General features: G+C 39.9%; 1 protein-coding gene across 8 annotated transcripts in view; it reads left to right on the top strand.

The window, feature by feature from the left end:
• The first annotated feature begins 62 nt into the window (after nt 1-62).
• C2CD5 (C2 calcium dependent domain containing 5) overlaps nt 63-16457 on the top strand; it is a 92591-nt gene continuing 76196 nt past the window's right edge. For all 8 annotated transcript variants that reach the window (XM_088141345.1, XM_088141347.1, XM_088141348.1 and 5 more), the window contains exons 1-5: nt 63-291; nt 8923-9009; nt 10938-11109; nt 13641-13736; nt 14254-14409. In XM_088141345.1, coding sequence (XP_087997471.1) covers nt 202-291; nt 8923-9009; nt 10938-11109; nt 13641-13736; nt 14254-14409 — 601 coding nt within the window. In that variant the 5' untranslated portion in view covers nt 63-201. The remainder of the gene's footprint in view (nt 292-8922; nt 9010-10937; nt 11110-13640; nt 13737-14253; nt 14410-16457) is intronic.

A 16457-nucleotide genomic window follows, 5' to 3' on the forward strand; every position in this document is an offset into this window, starting at 1 on the left:
CGCACGCGCGGGCTGAGGGGGCGAAAGCGCGGAGGAAGCCCCAGCGGGCCGTCGCCATCCCCGCGCGCGCATGCGCCCCGGCGACGTTGACCCGGGTGCCTTCCTCCTGCCCGCTTCTATGGAAGAGGCGCCTCGCCCGCTGCCTCCGCCGCCGCCGCCGCCGCCGCCAGGGAAGGAGGCAAGAGGCGGAGCGCCCGGAAGATGCCGGGGAAGCTGAAGGTCAAGATCGTGGCGGGGCGGCACCTGCCCGTCATGGACCGAGCCAGCGACCTGACGGACGCCTTCGTGGAGGTCTGGCGGGGAGGGGCTTCTCTGCGCGACGCTCCTCAGCAGCGGCGGGGGGGTATTACGTCGACACCCCCCCCCGTATTTGCATACCTTTGCATAACGCCCGCGAAACTTGGGCCGCAGCTGCGCGTGGTCCTGTCTGCCTCCTGCCAGGCGGGGAGGACGTGCAGCACCAGCGGCGGCTTTTCCTGCTCGGGGGGGCTCGATGCCTTCCGAGCACAGCTCTTTCCGGGTGGGAGCCCACCCCAGAAATTGAGACCCTCGGTTGGTTCATCGTGCGGGGTTTCCCCTGCGGGACGACCCGTGTCTTATCGCATCATGGCTTATATTTCTTATATACGACCCCTTTCTTATCTTACAATGTCTCGTGTACATCGTTCACTTTTGTAAGCGGTGGGAGCTGGAGTTACAAATACGTGAGTCCAGTGTTTCTCAACCTTGGCGGCTTTAAGATGTGTGGACTTCAACTCCCAGAATTCCCCAGCCAGCATGGCTGGCTGGGGAATTCTGGGAGTTGAAGTCCACACATCTTAAAGCCACCAAGGTTGAGAAACTGCATTAGTTCCTCTGAGGTTGGGGGGCCTTGTTTCAACCACTTGGAGTAGGGTGTGCCAGTGGGGAGGAGGGGGTGCCCCAAGACCCTGGTCTCCCTCCCAATATTACTAAACAAACCATGGAAGTGAAGTAGCGTCAATATGCAGGTGATACCGACTTGGGCACCGTTACGGGTTTATTTCCAGTGTTTCACAGTTTTATTATTTATTGCTCTGAAGGATGGGTTTTAGGCCTGCTTCCTCTCATGCGATTCATGCTTTAATCGCTGGAGTTAAAAACCACCCAGAATCGGAAGCCGACAAAGTTGAGATCAGTCGTATTGGAGATGTCCACCCTGAGCCAAGTGGAGATGTAACAGGTGTCCTGCAGAGCGTAATGATCTGGGTGGGATTGTTACAGGCAGAAACTGGATCCCAGCAAGATGGAGAGGGTGTTTGTCCAAAAGGGAACTGGTATCTCAACCCTCATTCTGGATGGAGTTGCATTTCCTTCTGAAGGTTTAGGTCCACTCTTTGGAGGTCCTCCAAGACTTCCAGCTTCCCTCACAACAGTTTTGGCTGGTGTACCTGTTGCACCCCATTTTTAGGATGGGAAGCATTAGTGATGGTCAGTCATAGCCTTAGTAGTTCAAAGATGGACTACTGCAGTGCACTCTGCTGGGGACTGCCTTTGAAGACTACTTGGAAACCTAACTGGTATAAAATGCGGCAGCCTGTATGATGACAGATGAGAGCCAGTGTAGCAGGGCGGTATCATTATTGTACATGCTCCGTTGCTCTCTTTATTTATAAGCTTTTTGTCTATATTCAATTTAATGGGCTGCCGGCTTGTTTCTGGGTACAATTCAAAGTGTTGATTATTTACCTATAAAACGTACATGGCTTAGGTCCATGCTGCGTATCTTCCAGGCAGAATCTATTTATGTTATTTGGTCCATCCATGAAGGGATATTCTGGGTTCCACCTCCTTGACAGATCCAGAAATTAGTCTTTTCGATAACTTCTTGGTCCCTGTGGACTGTGCAACCCCCTGACAACTGTATGATCCCCGGCTTCTGCCTTTTCATAGAGCACCAAAGAACAGAGTCTTTAAGAGAGCTATTGGAAAGTAAGAGCCATGGTGTAGATTATTTTTAACACACACACACACACACAGAGTCAATCCTTGGTTTATATTATTATTATTTATATTATTATGAATATGATTATTTTAGTACTAACTGAGGTGGGTTTACATGATATCCCCCCTAAACCCCAACCTTGGATAACATCAATCAGTCTTAGCAAGCTGTACAAAGATAACAGTAGAGTTTTAGTCCATGTGGTTAATTGTGTTGTGTGAATATAGTCAATGCTATGCAAAGACACCTATTGTGTTTATTATTTATAGCTGACTTGAGAAGCCTGTCTATTGTGGTTTAATCGTAAGTCATGGATCAATAAACCACAGTTAAACCAGGGAATAATGTGTCAAACTCACCTGGAACAGTCAACTTCCTTGTCCCAATTGGAGCAGTTCATATTTTCTTCTGTGTTGGCTTTTGAGTTGCTCTTTGTGGATTCAGTTAGGGGAGAAAAGAGATTGAATTTTGCTTTTCAAAGTTTACTCAGTACTTTAAACAATGGTCTACAATAGCTTAGATGGGGGGGTGCTTTCCATCTTATACCAAAATACATGCATGGATTGGTGAACAGGGGCCAGTGATTTTCATCTTATCCAGGTTTCCCCAACTTGGTATCTTCCAGTTAGTTGCACTTCAGTGTACACTGGCCATGCTGGGGGGAGATTATGTGATTTAAAAGCAAAAGGTCTTGAAGAATATCAGGTTGGGGAAAAGTTGTTTTAGCATTAATAGTTGAAATAATTTCCAAAGGGATAATTGTGTTTTTCTTTTGCCACAAAAATAAGTTAGAGTCTTGTTAAAACATTAACAAATGTATGCAGCCCTTGAAAGGGACTGTGGTCCAGAATCTTTTGCAATAATATATAACATTAGTTTTTCAAGCATTATAAGGCCATTACTTCCATTTCAAATGGTTGATATATTAATAGAAAGGGAAGGAATCGTGCAGAAGCTTTCAGATTTTGAGTAACAGAGCAGATATAAAGACAGCATTCATAATTTGTTACAATTGTTGCTTTGGGAAAAAGGATAACACCAGTTGTTCTATATGGCAGTGGTGTTAAATAACAACACCAGTTGTTCTATATGGCACTGGTGTTAAATAACAACACCAGTTGTTCTATATGGCACTGTAGAAATGGGAGCTTTCAAGTCTGTTTTATTTGCTGCACTACGATCAAAATGTAAATGTGAGTGACAGTTCTTATATTGAAGTGATTTGATACAGGAATTACACAAGAAGCAGTTTTGAGAAGAATTGTTGCTTTGTAAAATAAAGATGCAATTCAGTAGTACAGTAGAGTCTCATTTAACCGACCTTCGCTTATCCGACATTCTGTCTTATCCGACGCCCCTAAAAAAAACACAACACGCATAAATCGGCGACGAGAAAAGTGTGCCGCCTGTTTGCGAGCATGAGTGTACTCTTTCTTGTTCCTCCTGACGGTGCAGTGCTGCAACGCAAAAATCGATTGCAACAGGCGCGGCGGATCGTTGTTGTTTTTTTTTTTTTACCACACTCAATCGTTACTGTGTATTATCTGACATTTTCGCTTATCCGATGTTCTGCCAGCCCGTTTATGTCGGATAAGCAAGACTCTACTGTATTACTTGGTGTAGCCAAGAAACTAACTGGGTGGCTTTGGAACCATATGATACGTATTTTGCAAAATAGCTTGAGGATAAAATAGTTCTTATTTATTTCAGCAGGTTGGTGCTGAATCTGGTAAATTCCCAGCTCCAAGTTTTACTTAATTCAGCTTAATCAGATGTCTGGATATGTTATAACTGCAATTCCCTTCATTGGCTGGGTGTCCTGGGAATTGTAGTTGCAACACTTATGAAGAACTAAAGATTGTGGTAGGCTGATCTAAATCTGTTGTTTCTGGTTTTGGGGATTAAGATACCTTTGAGGGAATGACCTGCGTTGGTAACAGAAATGTGTATGAAGAATTCACAGATATAGATAAATTAGAAAGAAATTAGAAAGATTAAAGAGTTTGTGACTGCTGTAGGATGTATTTGGTAGGGACTAAAGAATTGGGTTTTAGCAGTGATAAAGTTTCTGGCATCAAGAATGTCACTAATGTTTATTGATGTCATTTTGGGGGGAATGAAGTGAAACTTGGAGAATATTTAAAGTATGTTGGGCTCCAGTTATTTATTTTTTTTGCATATCCTAGAGACTGGAGATGTCTTGTGGACAAGGTAAGGAAAAGAAGAGGTAGAAAAATGTAATTAGAAGCCTCTTTATCCAGAACTGTTTTTTTCCTCATTGCTGTTTGTGCATGGAAACTCAAAGGCTCCATTTATATGACATGTTTATCTTAGTCCTAAAAACCTAGTTTATAATGTGAACTCTGTACCTCAGTGATTTCCAAGGCAGAATCATTGCCAAGCGAACATGTAAGAACCCAAGAATAATTGTAAATTAAGTATCCTCCTCAGAGTTTTTGTGTAATTCAGACCTGGAAGGGAGGGTTAATTCGAAGATGGCCCCTACTATTGGCATATGAATGCAGAGAACAAAGAAACAAGAGCCTGGTGTGGGCCTATAAAATGGGTCTGTGCCACCTGAATGACCTCTGTAGATTTTTTTTTCTTTTCACAAATGCATCCTCCCACAGATCCATGGGGCGGTGGGAAGTAACTGGCAGAAATAGGCTGTAGGGGAACGTGGACCCCATTTCTGGTGCTCTGACCCCGTTTAGGATGATACCACAAAATTTTCGGGGACCCTGTTCAGAATGACTGGTCTGTATGTAACAGGATCGGTAGTAGTTCATTGGCTTTTGGATTACTGATAAGTTCCTGAGACAAGGTTAGGGTCAGTCTAGGACAGTGACAGTGTTTTAGCTGACCTTTTTGCTCTTTATCTCAGATAATCAAACTGTGACCTTGCTTTGTCAATTTTTGACACATTTTTCAAGCAGAGAGATTTCATAACAGTTTGTCTGGGAGACCCTTTAAGCCAAACCTGATTAACGAGATTGCATGTGTTGCCCAGTCCTTATTGCTCTTTAGCCAAGGTCTGTTGCTTATCTAGGGCTACACATGTCATCTGAACTCAGAGCAGCCACCGTTTCCAGAATCGGAAATCAGAATAAATCTTATTTTTGAACGTCATTTAGCAGACATTCAGAAATGACGGTCATTCTAAAATCAGATAGGGTGCTTAATTTGTCAGAAAACATCCTGCATGACTGCATTTGAACTCTGAAAACCCTCTCACAAACCATGCACCTATATGTTTGATCACGCTCTAATAGGAGATTGAAGGAGCTTTGTGATCTGTCTGTGCTTTTGCAATGAATATGGTCAGCTTATTTCAGTTTTTCCTTTTATTTCACTGTGTAGTGCTGTATGCAATTACTTGACTTCAAAAAAGCGAAGAGTCTGGTTGCATGTACGCCCATAGGCATTTCAGTAAGTGCAGTCTTTCAATAGTTTAATCTACTTTCCCCCTCATGAATTTGGCCAGTTTCTTGTACACATTAACTCATTTTCACTCTGTCATATTATACGCCGTAAGCAATCTTTTCTCATACCCAAAGCAGTTTACCACTGTCTGCCTCCTTTGTAAACATACCCTTCTCCTACTTTACAGTCTTATTGTGAGTTAAAGATTTTCTTTATTAGGCTGAATCTAGAGCTTTTGCTGAACCTACAGAATTAAGCTTTAGCAAATCTCCAATTTAGGCAATGTGGCAAAGCAAAAATGCATAGCAATATGTTTGAGATTCTCATGAGTCCCTGATTTTGTTCATTACAGTTTATTAAGACAGAATATGATTTGTTTGATTTTGGCTTCAAGTGTAGTGTGAAGGCCAGTCGTTGTGATTTAAAAACTATAATTTATTGCTTAGCCTATTGTGTCAACCTATCAGATTTTGATTTATTCAATATTCTTTGGTTGGTTAGGCACTACTATATCTAAAGAGCATAAAAATCTCATAGTAATACCCTCAATTTAATTTAAGAATTTGTAGCTTACATTTTATAATTTATTCAAAGAAACCCAATCTGACCAAGTTACTGTAAATTTTTTCTCTTCAAGGTACATTCCTTCCAGCTCTAATTCATCAACAATTTTTGACCAGACCAATCCATTCTCGGTCTTAAAATTAATTCATTTTCTGATATATCATTAGCTCTTCTTTCCTCTCAGCTGAAGTTGAATTTGCCAAGGTGATGATAGTGGTCACTGGGATTTCCAGTTGGATGTGTTTTCACTACCTTAAATTAAATCTGGACAAGACCCAGGCTTACTGTGTTTCATTGTGATCAGTCTTCTTCCTTTCCTCCTACAGGTAGTCCTTGCCTAATGACCACAATTGGGACTGGAATCTTGGTCATTGAGCAAAGTGGTCATTAAGTGAGATGCCTACGTGACTGTTTTGCTCAGTGACTGCAATCCCGGCACTCCAGATTGCAGTCATTGAGGTCGTTAAGTGATCTTCCGGGTTGTTAAGCGGATGGAGCTAAAGAGCTGTCTGCTGAAGGATTTCAGAGCTGAAACCCTTCAGCAGATAGCTCTTTCACTCCGTCCTCTTTCCCCTTCCCTCTCTCAGCAGTGAATGTCCCCTTTCCCCTCTTTCCTTTTTTCCCCTCTTTCCTTTCTCTGTCCTGTTTCCCCTCCCCTCTCTTAGCGGTGAACGGAGCACACCACTGAGAGAGGGGAGGGGAAAGAGGACAGAGTGAAAGAGGATAGAGCGAAAGAAGGATGTCCTCTTTCCCCTCCCCTCTCTCAGCAGTGTGCAGGAATGGAGCTGAAATCTTCAGGATTTGAGTTTGGTTCCTGCACACTGCCACATCCCCTCCACTTGCAACCTTCCCTGCCAGCTTCTAACTGGGAAGCCAGCAGAGAAGATTGCAAATGGCGATCACATCGCGGGGTGCTTGGGAACTGGTCATAAATGAAAGCTGGTTGCCAAGTGCCTGAAATGCGGCCATGTGACTGGGGGGGGGGGCAGTGTGACTTTTACGATGGCTGGAAGTACTTTATGGGCTGTGAAGCACCCTTTCTGAGGCTGTCATAACTTTGAACCATTGCTAAACAAACGGTCATTAAGTGAGGACTACCTGTATTTCTTTAACCGTCCAGGATTGTCACTTGCTAGTGTCTCTGGGATTTGGGAATCTTTTATCAATGAAATATATTCTTTACAGTCTTCTGACTTGTTACCTTCTGAATATCCAGAAATGTGGCATTTCTTACTTCTGAGATGGCTAAGGAGTTAGTTCATGCTTTAGTGATTTTCCATCTGACCTCTTGCAGTAGTTTGTTGGCAAGCTTTTTTTGCCTTTGCTCTCCATCTTCTGGTTCAAGTCCAGAAAAGTATAGTTTGTGGGGTTCTGAACTTTTCCTGATTCATTTCGTAGATTGGCTGGATCTTAGGAAGTATTACCAGTTCAAACTTTAGTGCTGACCTTCCAGGCAGTGTGTACAGGAATCCCCAGTTACTTGAATCATTTGATTACAGTTCATGCGCTTGTGCATTCACCTTAATTATATAATCAAGGTCACTTAGTCTTCCCTCATGTCAGAATGGCCTTGCCACATTTTAGAGCTTCCTCCAATCTAGCTCTGACCCTTTGGAATTAATTCCATCTTGAACTACATTTGGAAGCTGATTTCCTAAAGGTTTCAAAAGGCCCTTTGAACATTTCTTTTTTTATGGACCTTTAAGGAGCTAGAAGAACATTAGTTTTCAGTGACAGTACTTGATACTGATTAAGTTATGGTTGTGGTGAGATTAGATAATATTTTGAAGTTTATTATTATATTGTTGTACTGTCAATATTGTTTATACAGAGTTGTGGTTTCTAATAGTTTGTCCTGAGCTTCAGTATAAGCACAGACAAAATAAAAAATATTATTGCACTACTAAATGCAACTGAGCTTTTTTAAAATAACTAGGGTTGCTGCCAGCAATGATTCTGACGATAGGACTAAAACATCGCATTACTGTACCGCTTTTAGATGTTGCATAGATAAAGATAAGTTTGAAATAAGCAGTCTTTATTTGCACTGAGATTTAGCATTACATGAGATTGTACTGCATGTGACAGAGGTACAGCAGTCCCAGCTGTTGAGATTATTCTCTTCAGATAGTATAACACAGTAAGAGTATGATTTTCAAATGCAAAAAGTGGAAATAGGCAGAGGGGGATTAAACATTCTTACCATTTTTTTCCTTCCAGATGGGTTAATTTCTGATAGTCCGTTCTGTCTAAAGGGAAAATGGCATTGACACGGACTACTGTCTCAGTTCTGCAGCCATCCCAGGGTGCTCTTTTGTACTTTATGTTATGGCCCAGTCCATTCAAGACCTATTAGGGCTCTGCCAATCCTGTGTAATTTAGTTCATAGTTATAAAAGGGAACCATACAAACAAATATACTCAAAATTAAATGAACTGTTTTTTTGTGCACCTCAAATTTTGTACTCCCCGTGCTTTCCAAATTTTCTCCGGAGCTTTACAGCACAGATTTAAAGGCTATATGGGACAAGTTAGGCTGATTCCTTTGGAGTAAGTATTTTGCTTGCAGAATGGTACAGTTGGGTAAAACTCAGTTCCTTGAGGCTTACAAACTGGAAACAAACCATAAGGACGTTCCTATATTGTTGATACCATTGTTGTCCTTAAAGCATAGTTTGATGAGGCTATGTTTCTAAGGACTAAATTTAATGATAAACAGAAGAGGGAAGAAGATGAAAGTGTGTGAAATATTCAAGAAATAGTCATTGCCTTATTTTGTTAACAAAACTGTAATAACAATGACTTGGTCCATTGAACTGAATGGGAAAGTGATATGCCCATTAAGAAATTAGGTTCTTGAAAATAATTGCATAATATTGTTTAAGAAATATTGTAAGATGGCACTTTGGAATAAAATGCAAAGGCAAATATGATTTTGCTTTCAGTTTTTAATATATTTTTTATCTTTTTCAGGTAAAGTTTGGAAACACCACATTTAAGACAGATGTCTATCCCAAATCCCTCAATCCTCAGTGGAATTCAGAGTGGTTTAAATTTGAGGTAAATAGACATACACAACCCCACCACCACTAAAAAAATAAGTACAATTCATTGATAGGCTTGAAGGGAGAATTACCTTGAAGCTGGCAAACTCAATAGTAAATATATGTGTGATCAATTTCTGGATATACATCAATATCTGCAAACTATCCTAATTTTTTCAAGAGAATTATGCAAACTAGGAAAAATTACTATGGTATTTTAGGTATGCGAAATATACTCCATTTCTGGTAGTCATTTTCTGAACCAAAATATGTACATTGGGAGCAGAAGTGTTTTGGGGAACGAGGGAACATGAGAAAAAGGGAAAGACATCTGTGATAGTGGCTAAGAGGAAGTGTGGAAAGAAAGGAGCTGGGAAGATGGAGCAGGCAGGCTGGTTGGATAACTGCCAATGTCCTTGACTTCAAGAGTGCTCTGTCCCCCCCTTCCATCTCCCCAGGGCCGTCCTTTTCCATTTACTTCTTCTTAGTCTGCACTTGAAGTCAAGTGAGGATGAGCATGTGGCAGTGGCTAAGGAGAGGTAGGGAAAGGAAGGCCCTGGGAAGATTGTGGGGAAAGGTCAGTTGTAAAGCTACTGCCTCTAATGTCATTGGCTTTCAGCCTTCCCATCTACAGTTTTGCTAGGCCTTGTTTTTCTCTCTTACCCTGCCTCCCCTTAGCTGTTACCATTGTTACCCTTGGCTTCAAGGACAGCATAAAGGGAGGTAGAGAGATGGAAACATTGAAAGTTCAGTGGCCAGGTCACCACACAGGCCATATGATGGAGATGAGGAGAGAGGAGCAAGGTGGTATCACCCTTGGCCTACTCCTCTCATAAGGCTTCTCCAGATTTTGTCTCAGGCAACATCTGGAAGAACCAGATGTTTTAGTTTTACCAGATTGCAGCCTGCCTGGAACAATTCAGCAGAACCTCTGGAACCGGTGTGTTTGTTTGGGGTTTGAAACAAAACCACTTTCTGCTTTTCATGCATACCCCTAAATATTTTCTGTTTTAATTTGCCTGCCATATTTGGAAATACTGCAGAGTTTGGTAAAGAAAAACGTTTAGGAAATATATGGAAGGTTAAAGAAAAATAAATTTGTAAAAAAAAGAAAAAGGACATGGAGGAATATAGATGAAAGGAGATTTGTATCTATTTATAAGAGGTTAACTTTTTATCTTTGAAAATCCTATCCAGATGCGTTTTGTAGAAATTGTTATCTGGAGGAAAAACAGGATGGTGGATGTGCATGAAACAGAGTAGTTCACAATGATTTGGTTCAGCAGTGAGCCTGCTCATTGAGGAGGATTAGAGTTGCTGCCTGTACCTCAGAGGAGCAAAAGGTTGTGGGGAAGATTAATTTAGAGTTATGTGAAGAAGTCTCAGGGTTAATCATACCCTTCCTCTATATGTCCAGGTTTTTTGACATGGTTGTAAGAAGAGATAGAAACACCTGCTTCTGTTTTCAGCTTCTCAGTAGCTTTTAGAGCTTGGAACAACCTTCATTAAAAGCTCTTATTTTGTACTGTGCAGCATCGATTAATGTACCATCAGCAGGGATTTCAAAAGCATTCTAGTTTTATATTTCAGTTGCTTCTATATAGGGAGATCCAGTTTGAACTGAACATCAACTTGTAGTTTAGACTCTGTGCTTAGGTCAAAGCAATGTCTTCAGAAGTGCAAGAGAATAGGTTGTGAACTTATTCTAGAATAGATGCATGAACCTGGTACGTAGTATCACTCTGACATGACTGATCACAGTCTGTGATTTCATCATAATAGGGGACTGCGTTAAACTATGTATTTTATGAATAAGCCAAAATCAGAAAGCTGAGTTTGATGTTATTTGCTCAGACAAATGATAAATTGAACTCAGCGCAGTTTTTCTTAATAATGGCTCTATTTGGTAAAACGTTGAAGCTTCGTTATTGTTCTATTTTCTAGGTGGATGATGAAGATCTACAAGATGAGCCTCTACAGATAACTGTCCTTGATCATGATACTTATAGTGCTAATGATGCCATTGGAAAAGTTTACATTGATATTGACCCTCTGCTCTACAGCGAAGCAGCTACAGTTATTTCTGGCTGGTTTCCAATTTATGACACAATACATGGTGAGACTTTCAGTTGTTATAAAATATTTTTAATAGACAAAACCTGCATGAGCTTTGTTGACAGAATTGGAAATGGGGGTGGGGAGGGGAGAGAATTATTTGTATAGTTCAACTTGAGACTTTTTCTTTTAGTTCTTTTCTGCCTACTGTATGTATTGTTATTTTTAAATCTTGGTCATTTTTAAGAGATTTTATTTATAATTGCGCAGCATTTTTCTTTTATAAAGACATCAATAATAATGTTGTCAGGAAAAATCTGATCGCGTGAATGAGAATTCAGACCAAAAACTGAATTCTGTTCAACATGCTTTAAGTATTTATTCTTGGGTCCTTAAAATGATCATTCAAACTGTGTTCTTAAAAGGACATCCTTCTTTTTCCAAGGACTTGCTTTTAAAAATGTATTTATGGAAGCCTCCGGTGTCAATTTCTCCATGTAGTGTCAGATCTGAGATACGGTATGAACTCAGTTCTTTTCCAGGATTTGCAGCACAGAACACAGGGTCATTAAGGATGCTGTCCCTCAGCCAGCTTCCTGATGGACCTGTTGACTCCGTCTCATGTTTCACGAGTCTAGAGTTCAAAGGCTGGTGAAGAAGGAGGTTTTACATGACATTAGGCTTTATGTCATAGCTTGCAGTTCAGGTCACAGTTTTGGAGGGCTTGCCTGCTCTACGCCCAATTCTTCACTCACTAGTGGAGATTGCCTTATATTCCCCAGATAATTGTTTTTAGAAGCTTTAAGACACCAAATGTTCCGCTTTCTAATTTACCACAAACTATTACTCACGTCTTTCATATGCTGTTTTCTGCCACAGCAAGTCAATAATAAATAATAAATCATCATCATAAAATAAGTAAATGAATGCATAAATAATAATAGCCAGTTTGGTCTAGTGGTTGAGGCTCCAAGCTAGAAACCAGGAGACTGTGAGTTTTAGGCGCGCCTTAGGCATGAAAGCCGGCTGGGTGACTCAGCCCAACTCACCTCACAGGGTGGTTGTTGTAGGGAAAATAGGAGGAGGAAGGAGTATTAGGTATGTTCACCGCCTTGAGTTATTTATAAAAATAATAAAGGCGGGATAAAACATCTTTAAAAATGTATGTATTTATATACATGTTATATAAATACATATTTATATAACATGTATATAAATATCTTATATCCTGCCTTTCTTCCAAGTATTCCACACAGCTTATATGGGGCTCTCCCTTCATTTTATTCTCACACTAGCAACCCTGTGAGGTAGATTGGACTGAGAAAGAGGAGTTGACCCAATGAGTTACCATAGCTAAGGCTGGACTTGAGCCTAGGTCTCCCTGGTCACAATCCAACATCTTAATCCATATACTGCACTGGCTCTATTGAAAGAAAGATAGCATTGAACTTCAGATGTATCCATCCTCCTTCCTTCATGGAACAATGTTGTATTTAAAAAAGAAATTATGACCACTGATGACCAGTTTCTCCATCTCACCCCCTTCTTTCCTATCCTCTGGTGTTCTTAAAGAGGCGGAACTAGCAGTCATCACCTTCTCCACCTTGTCTGCCTTCCTTCCTATTCAGGTACAATACCTGTCCATTGTAGAAAACAAGTCAGCACAGCTCGGCAACAGCCCTACATGTCCCACTCTCAAAGGGGCCTCAGAATGAGGCATTGTGGATGAGATGGCTACAACAGCTGTTTGTGTCACAACGATGCAGGCAACCACCATTGCAGCTTCACCATACCTTGTGCCAAGGAGCCTCTGAATAAAACATTTTGGGCAGGCATGCGCCCCTTTGACTGCATCAGTTGCCACTGAAATATATACTACAGCAGTGTTTGTCAATCTTGGGAACTTAAAGATGTGTGGGCTTCAACTCCCAGAATTCTGCAGCCAGCTTTGCTGTGTGGACACAGCAAAGAAGTCCACACTTCTTAAAGCTCCCAAGCTGGCTGGGGAATTCTGGGAGTTGCTGAGGTTGAGGAACCCTGATCTAAAGGAGGGAAGAATGAGAGCTGAGAAAAGAAGTTTTCTGTTGTAGTATCTGAGTCTCTTAGGTTGTTTAATTTTTATCATTTTGTATATTTAGAGTATTTCAATATCGTTGTTCCTTAAAAGTACACAATGGTTTACACCATGATGAATACCATAACAAAGAAACATGGTCAAAGGTAAAAATAGTAAAGCCAACAATTAATTGGGCAGTTTAAAAAAATAAGATCAAGAAATCAAGAAAAGGTACAGGTAAGATTTTATTCTTTGGACAAAAGAAATCATAACAGGGACTAATTTCCAGCAGACGTTAATTCCACATCATGGGCACCACTCCAAATAAAGGATAATCTGGTTTATAATTTTGCTTTTCTTTTTGTTGATTTAGTTACTAATATATTTTCAGAAGCTATTTTCTGTTTGAAATTGTACCTGAATTGTGTCAGGGTTTAGAATATAAGGCTGTCATCAAGTAACTTGGATAGTTAGGAACTTCAGTTTCTGTGTTCTCATTGAAATGCTCACCCTGTTGCATTTTTTCTCACATCCAGGTATACGTGGAGAGATCAATGTGATGGTGAAGGTAGACCTTTTTAATGATTTAAATCGCTTTAGACAATCATCATGTGGAGTAAAATTTTTCTGCAGTAAGTCAATAAACATATTTTTTGTATATGAAAAATGAAAGAACCAGTGAACTAAAGCAGTCCATTTAAGATTAAGAACTTTTAGATTTCTGTTGGTATTCCCAACTAGATTCCACTATTATAGTATATAATGCATTCTTTGATAACCCAGATTAGTGCAAAATAGCAGCCAGAATTGACTGGTTAGTGCAGTGTTTCTCAACCTTGGCAGCTTTAAGACTGGTGGACTTCAACTCCCAGAAGTTGAAGTCCACCAGTCTTAAAATTGCCAAGATTGAGAAACACTGGGTTAGTATACTGGGTCCTCTCTCATTTGTTATAACTGCCTTTGCTGGTTGTTAGTGAGATTAATTTTGATTCAAGCTATTCTCACCCTAAGATTGTCTTCTGATACTCTACCTTGATTGCCTTCTTCCAAGCATCACGTTTGGCAGAGGTGCCCAACTTGAATCAAGCTTTACAGAGTGTTAATATGATTTTAACTAATTAAATATAAGTCATACTGTATCTTTAACAGCCACGTCTATTCCAAAGTGCTATAAAGCTGTAATTATTCATGGATTTGTAGAAGAACTTGTGGTTAATGAAGATCCAGAATATCAATGGATAGACCGAATCCGTACACCAAGAGCATCAAATGAGGCCAGGCAGCGCCTTATTTCATTAATGTCAGGTAGTTTTAATTTTAATTTTAAGAAATTGGGGTGTCACTAATAAATGCTTTGCATTATTATGTATTTTTAATGACTTGATTTGTATTATTTATTTAATACCCTGTAAACTAACTGGACAAGTTATAGCTATTGTACCCTAAAAAAATAGAGACAATATTTTGTTTGCATATACTGTAGAAGGTATAATGGATGTTGTAAAGGTAATGAAATTGCTTTTTCATTTGGAGTTAAGAATGTGCCTACAGAACAACTACCCAAACAGTAATTGGTAAGCATTTTACCTGTTAACATATAACTTAATCCAACAATAATTTACAAACAGAGATGATTATAACTTGTGATTTCTAGTCTGATCTGAAACTGTAGTTAAAGTTATAAAGTAGCCACGTAGTCTCTGGCATGTTGGAATTTCAAAGGTCACTTTGTATTGTTGAACTATGTAAATGTACTTTACAGGATGATAAATTTAGGCACTGAACGTGTGAACAACTGACCTCAGCCATTAATTTTATGGATTTTTTTTTCATACAATTGGAAGCTAATCCAGTCCTTAGTTGTAAGATAGGAATCATTGCTTTACCAGGGTCTACTAGTTTGTTTATTTTAAAACTTTCCCCCAGAATTGTAGATGGCTAAGCATGAGTTCAAACTTTAGCAAAAAGGAAAAAAAAGCTTACTTTATAAAAATTGAAAAAATGCATTTATGTGAACAAATAAAAAATATTAGAATACAGCAAAATAAATTATGATGAATTAAAGTAACGTATACAAAAACATATACATAAGGGAGGAAAGGAAAAAAATATTTCCACATGGAAAGACCTGAGTGGACATTTAGATGATGAGCAAGTGCCTAAAGAATGTAACAGTAGGTGCTTCTGAAGAGCAATAAGGAGAGCATTCCAGAAAGTAGGTTGTCTTGGAAAAGCTCCTCGTGTGGGTATTCTGGAGGTGACACTCTTCAGCCTGGTCAAGGTAAAGGGAAAAAGATTTGCCAGATCTCCCAGCCTGAAGTTGTCTTGCACTGTATATATGACAAAAGTAGAACCTTGAATCTGGCTTAATAATTACCAGCCTTGCAGTGGCTTCCACACTGATAACATATGTAAGTGGCTGCTGCCCAGTTGTGCAGTTTGGCAACTGTATTCTGCAGCTGCTGCAGTTTCCAGGCTAAGCCCAAAAGTAGCCTAGTAGATGAAGCCCCGTGTTGTAAACTAAATATGAAATTAGCAGTGTAGGACCAAAGTGAGTAGACTCTCTCCATCCAGGAAAAGTGGGTAGGCCAGGGTTCCCCAAAGTGGTCAGTATTGACCTCAAGGGTTGATAGGACTATCCAAGAGGTCGATAAATGTCTGGGATGATGGATGGTCAATTGGGGTCAATTAATCTTTTGGGGTCTCTGTAGAGCTCCATTCCAGTCCCTAGTCCTAAAGGTGAGGTGGCTAGTGGCAAGACAATGTTACCCAAGGTTGGATGGTCAGCCACCAGCAAGAGCGGCCTTGAATTTTCTCTATTATCATCATCATCATCATCATCATCATCATGGTTGGTTGCAAGTCAGCCAGATGTTTAAACTGGATTTGGCATTTTTGTCCACCTATTGAGTGGACTAATATAATACTATATAATAACAATAATTGGACAAAATTGTTATTATTATAATTATCATTCACAGTACTATTAGTTAAACTATTAAATTATTTTCATGTAATGTTTGGGGGTTGATGAACAATCTGAAACTTAAATAATTTATTTCTAATGGCATATGCATGTGTAAAGCAGTTTTACACATATGTACACACATGTTCTTCTGAAACAAAAATTTAGATCATTGCCAGTATATGAAAGGTAGTTTAATTTCATTCTGATTTCTTGATATTGTTTTGTGCCCCTTTTCAACTTTGCGTAGTGAGTGTTATAGTTTAAAAATATACTTATGGTTGCTACAGGAAAAGAACTGGGATTTGTCACTAAATCATAAACAGATTTTGACTAAAATTTGTTTCACAATATTCTAAAAGTTTTAGAGGTTGGATTTAAAACCGTG

Source organism: Python bivittatus, unplaced genomic scaffold, assembly GCF_059951505.1.
Source record: "Python bivittatus isolate LINGU-HERP-01145 unplaced genomic scaffold, Pbiv_v1 ctg000330_np1212, whole genome shotgun sequence".
Taxonomy (NCBI): Eukaryota; Metazoa; Chordata; class Lepidosauria; order Squamata; family Pythonidae; genus Python; species Python bivittatus.